Source organism: Peromyscus leucopus, chromosome 6, assembly GCF_004664715.2.
Source record: "Peromyscus leucopus breed LL Stock chromosome 6, UCI_PerLeu_2.1, whole genome shotgun sequence".
Taxonomy (NCBI): Eukaryota; Metazoa; Chordata; class Mammalia; order Rodentia; family Cricetidae; genus Peromyscus; species Peromyscus leucopus.
In genome coordinates, this window is record NC_051068.1 from 112,632,119 (window position 1) to 112,643,633 (window position 11,515).

Below are 11,515 nucleotides of genomic sequence, written 5' to 3' on the forward strand. Positions count from 1 at the left end.
CTTGTCTGGAAAATATCAGGAACTAAAGAAATTATTCTAAGTTTTAAGATGGGAAAATTCTGAAAAGACACTTCTCAGAAGAATACAAACAGCCAACAAACAAGTAAAAAAAGTGCTAAGTTGGCCACCAGGGAATACAAATCAAAACCACTGTGTGATGTCACTCACCCCAGTTAGGATCAAAGTGACAAACAGTAAATGCTAATGAGCATTTGGTGAAAAGGGACTTTCACGTTGTTGATGGGACTGTAAATTAGTACAGTCATTATAAAGGTGCCTGAAAATAGTAAAAATGGTCCACTGTATGATCCAGCTGTCCCGCTTCTAAGTATAGAACCAGAGGAAATTAAACCAGCATGCCCAATCAAACAGGGCTACATACCTTTGTGTATGCAGCACAATTCACAATTGTTAAGTCACAGATTCGGCCCAGGCAAACCCTCAACAAAATAAATATGCTATGTACAACTATGGAGTATTACTCAGTCATAAAGAATAATGTGATCCTGTAATTTGCTGTGAAATGGCTAGAGCCGGATGGAGGTCCTCAAGTAAAATGACAAACACAGAAGAGCAAATCTCCGTGTGTTTGTGTGTGTGTGTGTGTGTGTGTGTTGTGTGTGTTCCCCTTTCTTTCTCCCAAACAAAGAACAACAACAAAACATTGACCTGAAAGTGGAATAATGAGAAGTGGAGATTGGAAAAAGTGGGGGTTAAAAAGGAGCAGTGAGATACGATCACTTCCCCCTCTATGCTTGTATGAAGGAAGACCATTAGACATACACAGTTAAACACATGTTAAAATATTAGGACTGGAGAGATGGTTCAGATGATGAAGTGCAAGGATCTGATTTTGATTGCTAGAACTCATGTTAAAAAAAAAAAAACTCCAGACCTGGTACACCATGCATCAATAATCCCAGTACTGTGGAGGGGAAGAGACAGAATCCCTGTGCTCAGTAGACAGGCAGCCGAGCCTTGTTGAGGAGATATGGACTAATGAGAAATCCTGTCTCAAAATCTAAAGACAGTACCTGAGGAATAACACCCACAGTTGTCCTCTGGCCTCTACATAAAGGCACACACATGCATGTACACCCATGAATACACACACACACACACACACACACACACACACACACACACACGCAATATTTGAAGGTTGGAACTTCACATGAGAGGAAGAACATTAAACCCTTCCCTCAGTGAAGGAATAGGAAGAGAGAGGGGAGGGGTAGAGTCACACACATGAGTGAGCTCTGTAGGAGGACAGTCTGACAGGAGTTACGCAGTGGGAAACAAACAGTAGGAAGATACTGTGGCCATCAATGATGAGGAGACTCTTTGGGGACAAGAGTCAGTGCTGCACAAGCAATTCCTCCCTGTACAGACTTTAACCTCCCCTGCCATCTAAGGACAATCAGGTGGGGATGTACTTGAGGAGTTGTAGATTTCCCTTCCAGGCCTAAAGAGTAATCGTGACTTTAATTTTCCATAAGCAAGTAAGAGGACTTGAACCTGGGTGAAGTCTCTAAACTGGGGCAACAGTGTGGGACACCTCTCTGCTCCCACACACCAATACACCCAGGCATACTGCTGGGCCCAATAGAAGGGTGGCAACACTTGAATTCTAACATCTCAAACAAGAATCTACTAATAAGCATTGCTACATGCCCCCCAATGACTCTCCGCTTGCCTTTTTGAAGCCTTGTGATCCTAGAGGTTATGAACTCATGCTTTTTGGCAGGCCTCTGTGCTGAGGGGAAAGAATTGCAGGTTGTGAGTCTCATCAGAGCTTTCTAATCCTGTTGGATGCTTCTGAGCTGCAGCCCACAGTCTAGCCATGGAGCCAGAGCTAACACAGAGGCGCCAGTGGCATCTGTGTGCCAAGCTATGGATTTTGAGCCTTGATACATTGATCACAGACAACACTATTGTGTGTATTATGCAATTTGAGAGAGAGAGAGAGAGAGAGAGAGAGAGAGAGAGAGAGAGAGAGAGAGAGAGAGAGAGAGATATTTGCTCTAAAATGTCCCCAAACTGCTTGACAGATCCTGTCCAGAAGGATTATAGAACTTGAAAAATCAGTACTGGCCACTGATCCCAAAAAAGCAGGCCACCCTGTGGGCCACACTTGGGATGCTGCCAGCTGAGACCCCACCTGCGCCTCAGAGCTCCAGCACTGAGAAGTCTGCAGAGACATTAGAATCAGGGCTGGACATGAGGGCTCCAATAGCAGTGGCATTGAGCCCCTCAGCTGAGCACTTGGCAGGATATCACAGACTTCTTGATGGCCAGACCTCTGTGACTAGTGTATCCTCCAGCAACCAACTGTACACACCACGGAGCTACCTGCTTTTAAAAAGGGTGACATTCAAAGCAGAGTTAGGAGATTGCCTGTTACTGCTTTAATGGTTCCCAGGCAGCATTTCCTCTTGCTTTCAGACCAGCAGAAGTGATCAGAAAATGATTAGAGCTTCTCTTGCCAATGATGAAATTTAGATTTTGTATTTGTGCTGTTTTATGAGCTGAAACTATTTTAAGAGCCAATTTATGGTTTTCTATACTAAAATTGGACTAAAAAAAATAAACAAGGAAGTTCAGCAATTAGACGACACCATTAGTGGCTTACCCTAAAGCAATATTCTGTGTTTACCATTTTCTTTTTAAAAAGTTTGTCTCAATTTGATATTTCTTAGCCTTGTCCCATTTTATCAAGCAAGAGCCAAAGGGAGTCACATTTGCAGGGATGGATAGAGTTTCCTAAGTGTTTACCCAGGGCATGCCTTTAGGGTTAGATGGTTTCCAGAAGCTCTTCCTCATCTCAGATCTATTTATTCATTCAGAAATAACTGCCCCTTTGAACATTTTAACATCTAAGCCTTCTGGAACACAGACATCCCCTCTCTTCTCTCCTGGAGAGTTTCATTAAAGGAACCATCCTGAAATATCACCAGAGCTTTCTCTGCTGCCCAGTCCTGACCAATGACCCCTGAACACAGGCCATGCAAAACTACCTCCAAATGCCCCCCTTCTGTTTCCCAACTGCCCACAGTAACCCACTACTTTCGGGTCAGGAAGAAATTGTCCTTCCTGAGGAGAACAGAACTCATTCTCAGTGTCTATCTCAATTTATTGCAAGTCAGGCTTCATGTTGGTTGATTCAACAGGGATTGAATTTGTCCTCTGAAAATAAAGCTGTGCCATTCCTGCAGGAACCGACTGGCATCGACTTGCCTCTGCTGGACCCTGCGGGCTCCATCACCACTGTCACAGGACCAGGTGCTTTCAGCATCCCTCTCCCTATCCGGCAGAAGCTATGCAGCAGCCTGGATGCCCCCCAGACAAGAGGCCATGACTGGAGGATGCTAGCCCATAAACTCAACCTGGACAGGTGAGTGTGTCCAGGCTTCTAGACCTGCTGCTTTTATTTAGTGGAGGTCTCTAGGACTGGAAACAGATAGAAAGCAGCATTCCTTGTCTTATTCTTCCCATGACATATCTGTTTACATTTTCACTCTGAAAATATGCATTAAGCTCCTTTAGACCTTGTACCATGAGTTTCCAACAGTTCCAAGAGAAGTTCTGGGTTACATGACATTTATCAGTATCAGTCATGATCCCCTTTGTCTAGCTCATGTGCTAAGTACTCCTAAGTATAATTGCCAGCTGAACAAGACGTAATGTGTGTTGAATAATTTACATGCTCACACAGCACTTGTATTAAGTTATGAAGAGACCCCGGGAACCTCTACTTTGTAAGATGTAGCTGTCACCTCCAAACAAGAGATGTGGCATGACCTGTCAAAGATCATCAGAGCTTGTGCTGGATAGAAAACATAAGCCTCTTGATTTCCTGTTTAGGACAAAACCCACCGACACATTGTCTCTTAAATTATCTTATTCAGAGTTGAGGTTAACAAAGTTAAACAGCACGTGTCCTTTCTGGGGCTGATCTAATTAAGCATCGAGCAATCATTTAGTAAGGTTCACTATAATCCACAGTGAGACCAAAATATTTCAAGAAAGACAGGTTTAGCCCAGAAGCAGAGGAGAAAATAATACTGTAAATAGACCTGGAAATCACAACTTTTAGCATATTTTCCCATTCCTAATTGCAGGTACTTGAATTACTTTGCCACCAAATCGAGCCCAACTGGCGTGATCCTGGATCTTTGGGAAGCACAAAACTTCCCAGATGGAAACCTGAGCATGCTGGCAGCTGTTCTGGAAGAAATGGGAAGACACGAAACAGTAGTGTCCTTAGCAGCAGAAGGGCAGTATTGACCATACTGGAACTGAAATTGAGGGACAAAATTACACAGGGAGTCTGTGTCCAGGGGAACCACAGCTGAGGAGGAAATCCAGATGGGACCAAGGCGCTTTTCAGGCAAGATGGCAGCAGGAAAGGTGGGGGACAGGTACAACCACCAAGGTACATGCCCACTTCATTCGGACAGCACCACCATGGGAGTTAAGAAAAATTTGTGTAAATTTGTACCTTGAATTTAGAAATCAATCTAATTTTCTCTTCGTTGGGCTGTATGCTGTATGGTACAGGATCTTACAGTTTCCTAGGAAACGCTTTTTATTGCTATCCAGATGTATGGATAAACTTTCTTAACAAACCCAATTTCTACAAACGTTGTTTACATCAAATTGGACAGGGATACAGACACTGTCCATGGCTTGTTCTATTTTTGTTCCAATCATTTGAAGTTGAAGCTGTGGACGGTTTGTTGAGTCTATTTCAGATTAGTAATTTACAGAGAAATCACAGACTTTTGCTACAAATCATGTACATCAAGTGTCTCAGATAATCCTCCCATCAGTGTTCTGTTTCTGAAACTTGTCGGACCAGTGTTGGCATTTTTATCAGGGAAGTGGAGACTCTAAAAGGAGGAATTACCAAGATTCCTTATGCCATGGGGGAACCCAATTGGTATCCTTTGGGAACAGAGCTGCAGCGTTGCAGGGAAGACAGTGATCACGTACCTCCACACAAACATTTCAGTACCACATGTGTTTGTAATATGCTATTTCAAGTGTTTTTTAAAAATAGTATCATTGTTATTGATGAGTATTACAAATATTCTAGTAAAAAGATTTTCTTTTTGTTTTAGTTAGCAATACTGTTAGTATTTGGTATTGACTAGACCTGCCTCCCTCTCCTGCATAAAGAGGTGGGCGTGGTCACCAGTTTAGTTCAATAGGCTTTGCTTCCTTAACCTTTGATCTACCTTTCTGTGGTGTTGGAGACTGAAATGCTCACTGGCTATGTCTGCTCGTGCAGCTTGCTCAGGCAGTCTTTCTGTTCTGGGTCTTATCATGAAGAGGGTTCTCTATGTAAAGCTCATTTAATCTTCTGGCTATCTATCTGAGAGGCAGTGTGGTTTGTGGGCAATAGCTCCTGAACTAGGAATCAGGGAGCCAATTATCATTCTAGAGTTGCTCGCTGACCATTGACCTTGGGGAAAACATTGAAACTCACTGTAGCTCATTTTACTTATCTATAAACTATGGGGTGAGATCTGATCATCTTAAGATTCCAGAATGCTAAACTCCCATTGTGATGCCATCAGTCTTATTCATCAATTTGACGATTATAAGAGATTCTAGCCTGGACCATTCATCCAGCCAGCCTTTTGCTGGAATACATTGCATCTTTCAGGCAGTATTGACTTGAAAAGGGGATTACTTCAACATGCATATATTTGTTTGGCTCTCTTGTCTTTGTATCATGGTTGCATGATGCTGTTCACTGAGAAATGACATCTTTTTATTATCATTGTGTTGTCCTCTGTGGGCGGAAGGCTACACTCCAGCCTTCCAACTAGTTATAAATCTACTTTACTCATTTATTGATCTCTGGATCTCAAGACCATTTCTACAAAATACCCACGCAGCTGAAGAAATTGGTACATTTTTTTCTTCCTTCATTAATCTTTGCTTTAATAATATTCAGTTGTGTTTACAGAGTTTAATTAGCTCTTTTATCCTACAAAATGTTAGTTGTGGAAACTATGAGTTTTCCTTGGAACCATCACCGCTTCTTTTAATATAGGACCTCCATTCAGCAGATGGAGAATGAAAACTTAGCAGCCCCAGTCAGTTAGACAAACAGGGAGCACCCATGTCCTTAAACCAGAGCCTTCAAAATATTACTGTGGCTTCCTCTGGGGATGGCAGTATCCAGTACGCAGAATAGATTCCAATTAGAAGTCATTTTGCCCATTTCCTCTCCTATTCCTGTTAGTTCTTGATCTTCTCTGACTCTTCCGTCTTCGTCATTAAAGAACTGTAGATACAGTTGTGGAGGCTCATCATTCATGCTGTTCATCTTCTCTTTTAGATATGTAGTCTACAATCTCATTCTCTAACCATTAGAATATCCACATGTAAAACTCCTGGTCAAGGGGAATATTGTACTCCTAAACAAGTTCAGTGGCTGATGTCTATAACAATCAGTTTGTTTTAACATTTAAGAATTTAGACAGGTATTCTTAAAAAGCAAGAGGAAGAAAGAATTGTCCACTGCTGCCTCTTGAAACAAATATGAAGATTCCTCTTCAGTACTGGGATTTGGGAATCATTATAGAAATCAAAACCTAGAGATCTGGCCTGGATGTTTTGTGTAACTTCAATGCTTTGTAAAAAGTAGAGAGGAGAAAAATGTGTTACCATTCTGGTTAATCTATCCTAAAAACTGCTAAATCACCAACAGAAACATTGAATATAAGCAGAACAACATTGTTGACGCTTTTGAAGCTACTCTGTTCAAGTATCTAAAGATACTTGCTTTTTGATTCAGTTTCTCACAACAGGGATAGGAAGAACGACTGATCTCTTATGAGGTACTCATTGTCATAAAACTACTTTCTATCATGTGAATGATAGTTTCCAAACTACAACGTGTATGTGTGGTATTTTCCTTTGGAGAAAAGTAATAGTAGTTAGATCACCGCTCTCCAACACACAAGGCTCACCTGACGCAGCTCATTTCAGAGGGAGTAACCTTGTTACCTCTGTGGCATGTCGGCCTTCCACAAAGCCTGAGGAAAGCGGTACTTGATGCCCTTGGGTAGAAAAATAATCATTTGTGTATGGTGCCATCTAGTGGCCTGCCACATAGTTACTCGGCTTCATATACAGCTTACTAAAAGTTGACAAAGCAAGTAACAGTTTGACAGGAGATTTGTGACAAATAGACATGGGGAGATTTTCCTTTCAAGTGTTTACTTTCCTTATTGTAATATTCATTCAGTTAAATCACCCATTTCAAAATTTTATGAGTACATCATCTACTTGTTCATACATAAATTACTTTCTTGTAACAGACATGAAATCTTTATAAGTGGTTGAAAGTTGTCTTTTTATTTAAGAATCCCATTGGGCTTTGCATATGTGAAATCTTTTAGTTCCAAAATACTACTTTTTAGAAACATAAACTGTATACATTAAGGAGGTAACCCCATCACACAGCTACACACACACACACACACACACACACACACACACACACACACACAGCATCTCCTTGAGGGTTTTGAGATATATTCTTGCTAGGTATCCCAGGACAGCCTCAAATCCATAATCCTATTCCCATAGGTTCTCCAGTATTGAAACATTAAGCATGTACCATTACCCCTCCTTTTCAAAGCTTTGTGTTTGTAAATGAGAATCCTGTGTCTGTGGAAAGGGAAATTGTGGCTGTTGATTAAGAAGAATGACCTTCAGATCATGCTGATCTTCTGAGATTATGAATGTCAAGGAAGAGGCTTCATGTTCTCATTTTTTTCTCATGATATTAATTCAAATTGACTTGATAGCTGAGTACAAGGTGACGACAAGCATGTGTCAAGGAACTCACAGCCAAACATCTTCAAAGCAGACACATTACCTCTGCTATACAAAGGCTCCATCTTCACCTGAGCAAATTTTCATCTCTTTGAGGAAAAGATCTTTGGGGGATGAGAGATCCAGGATCAAACTGTATTATTAGCTATTTTCATTTATGCTATGATTTTTAATCATTTTTAAATCATTCCACTATCAAAGAGTAGAGACTTTTCTTTAGGGAAAAGTCACAATGACTACATTTAGGGTCCTCTGGATTTCTAGAGTTCAGATACCAGACATTCAGTGGTTTTAAAGACATTTTTCCTAAAATAAATTGAAAAGGGAACATTCAGAGGGTGGGATCTGGACACGCCACTTCTGGAGAAAAGCAGGCAGGCTCTTGTCTTACATCTCCACGTGTCTCTGTGGAGGACCCGGCAGGCAGCTGTGCTCTTGGGTCCCTCCACCTCCATAGTCACAGGATGAAGGGAGCTTCCAAGAATGATGTTCTGTCCCAGAATCCAGCCAGCCATCCAATCCATGCTCTGGGGCTATGCCATGTAGAACCAACTGAAGAAGTTGTGATGAAAGTAGAAAGATTTACTTGTTTTGAGTCTCCAAGATGAACAAGAGTTTGTTCGAGCTGAGCAATTGCTCTGGACAAGTAATCCATTCGTATGGCAATGTTGGTGGAAGTCCAAGGCCAGTGGCAGAAAGGAGGACTGCAGAAACACAGTGGGGGTGGAATGAGGCTTGAGACATCTTTTTTGAGAAGCTTTGCTAATCAGAACATCATTGTTCAAACCAGTCACTTGTAAAGATGATAATGGCCAATGAGCATCTTATTTTATAGATCCAAAAGGAAAAATATTTTTATTATTATCTCGTTAATAAAACTGGTTTTGCCTTCCGAGTGCCTCGTGGGACCAACTATCTTATTCCTTTAGTTTTGTATTGGTTTTGTATTTTTAAGTATACTGAGCTGACATTGACTGAAAACCTTATAACTCTCCTTCTGTGCAATGAAATGCCATTTCTCTGCCCTCAAGAGATCCATTTGTGTCACCTCTGTTTATCACCTTGACAGGTCCCCTAAAATGTTTTTGATGGAATGGGGACTACAGGGAATATATACATTATAACCAATACTAATTTAAGTTTATGGTCATGTAGGCTACATAAATGTTTCCAAATCTTGACAACTAAGTTCATTTTTTAAAAGAGTGGAGAAGGCCTGCATGTACCTGGGTAGAGTATCTCTTCAAACTAACAATGCAGCTATGGATCCTTTGGTATTATTGGACAGATGGTTGCCCCCATCCTTTTTTTTTTTTTTCTGAAAACTTACTGTGATAGTCTTCAGAAAGTCCAGTGGGCTTGACTGTTTCCTTTATTGAGCTGTGGTGGGATATTAATGTGGCTCATTCAACCAAAGGTGTTTTCTGCCAGAGGCCTATTTAAATGTGGTTGGGGAGGTATCCTCAGGACAAACACACTCCATAAACATAATAGCAGGCAAACCCAATGGGATGTAAGATGCTACCTGAAAGTCTTCAGTATACTCAACTATATACTGAAGGGATCTGTCCCGGGAACTTCCAAAATCCTAAATTGGAAGTCCCCACCATATATGGGACAGTCATGGCTCAACCCACTGGTTGGTCAATACAAAACCAGGGAGTGTGTGAGATACAGCTGTCCACCAACCATGCTATTTGCTATGGCACAACAGCTTTTTCTATATTATTTGAGAATTCGTGCTATGGCAGAATCATAAATTGCAGGCGACAGTACTGTTGGGCCCATTTTAAAAAGCTTAAACTCTGTGTCATCTATATATACCAAAGGCCTAATGCCACGGAGCCTGGTGACACCCAGCAGTGGTGACTGTGAACTGTCGGCTGGTTGTACTGATCAGTAGCCTAAGGGTGATGAGCTCTTGGCCTTTGATCTTCACTCAGCACTATGAAGTGGTGACATCAAAGCATCATGATGAGCTCTATGCTGTATGTTAAACCAGTTTTAAGACAGCATACAAAGCAAGGGATCCACAGCCAGTAGAAAAATGCCTTTGCCGTTTTTATGTTCCTCCAGTCATTAATAGGACCTATAACTGTACACATATGGATTCTCATATTTTTCTTCAGATCTTGGAAAAGAAAGAGGAGCCAGTTGAACACATGACTTGCATTCCTTCTTTCACTTTTTTCCTAGACCTGCTATGAGTAGTGATGCCCTCACCCTCCAGCCAATGTGTTTAGCCAAGTTGCAGGGAATATTATCACTGTGTGTGCACTTGCGTGTGTGTTGGATGTCACAGTGTTGTGTGTATTGAGCTTAATATTGAGCTGTAGGGAACCAGTAACCTTCCTCTTTGTTCTAAAGATGAAAACCAATATTCATCAGAAAACAATCCCCAGCTTTCTGCCAAAGGAAGGCTGGGTCACCCTTGGGCTGTCTTCTTTGGACCAGCTCAACTTCATAAGTATCAGGTTGAAATTTTATGCTTTGTCAGTTTTTCTTTATGGTTTTAGCAAAACAACACCACCTTGGCTTCTCAGACATGGAACACTCCTTTGTTACAGAATTCTGTCTTGCTGTATCTTCTATGCAAATCCTTTTCTAATGACCCCTGGTGGCAGAGGAGTGCTCTCCAGCATTCCGCCCATCGCCTTGCTGTGTGGTGGAGGTGAGGGACACCAGCTTTGGGTGTGCCTCTTTTCTCTCCCCAGTTGCCTCACCCAATTTCCCTGCAGTCCCCTTGGTTTGTAAATTGCCTGCATTTATTCTGTCAGCCAACATGTACAAAATGTAAGAAAGAATTTTTAAACAGGTAATAAATTATATTTATAAGCAATAGAGAGTGCCTGCTCTGTTTCTTTATAATATGGAAATACTTCGTGTCAGGAATTATTGTGAATTTCTTCAATAAGTTGAAAGCCCTTTGGGTCCTGTTTGAATGGTAATCATAACCTCACTCCATGGTGGGGTGAAGTCCTAGAAGGATGTTTCCCCAGCATCATTACACACTGCAATCTCTGGGCCAATGCCTCCAACCCACCTCTGGAGACTCTGGTTTCCTTGGTCTGAGTGCAACTTGAACTGTGAGTGTGAGAAAGATTTCAGGTGATACCAGCAAGCAGTTAATAGAGCATCTTCCAGCACCTGCATCAACATTTTTCTGGAGCAGATTTTAAACATGCTAATGCTCTACACTCAAAGATCCAATCTCAAGTGGATTTTGTAAATAACTACAATAACAGGAAAGCAAAGGCGAACTCCATGGCCCAGCCCTGAGCTCTTGTGAATCCCAGATGTGTCTGACATAGCACAGGACTGCATTTACTCTGGTGAGAAAGTAGACCATTTCTAGGTTTGAGGTGGAAGGCGGCTATGCCTCTGAGGAGGAAGAGCAGAGGCAGCTCATTCCTCAGTGACAGACGGATCTGAAGAAGTACTATAGATTGACTGCCATCTTCCCCTTGACCTTTTTTTCTTATCCTGGCTAGCAGACAAAGGTAAATCACTGCACTAGAGAGGAGAACATTCACCTCCAGGAGCTCCACAATGGTGACAAACTCGGGTATTTGTTCAAAGGATAAAGAAGTAAAGAAAACATGTCAAAGGGCCTTGCATAGACTTCATGGGTTGTCTGTGGATAAAAGAATGGAAATTT

At 41.6% G+C, this 11,515-nt stretch overlaps 1 protein-coding gene across 2 annotated transcripts in view; it reads left to right on the plus strand.

The window, feature by feature from the left end:
* Positions 1 to 10,700, plus strand: part of Unc5c (unc-5 netrin receptor C) — a 369,278-nt gene extending 358,578 nt beyond the window's left edge. For both annotated transcript variants that reach the window (XM_037207138.1, XM_037207139.1), the window contains 2 exons: positions 3,216 to 3,394; positions 4,122 to 10,700. In XM_037207138.1, coding sequence (XP_037063033.1) covers positions 3,216 to 3,394; positions 4,122 to 4,287 — 345 coding nt within the window. In that variant the 3' untranslated portion in view covers positions 4,288 to 10,700. The remainder of the gene's footprint in view (positions 1 to 3,215; positions 3,395 to 4,121) is intronic.
* The last annotated feature ends 815 nt before the right edge of the window (positions 10,701 to 11,515 follow it).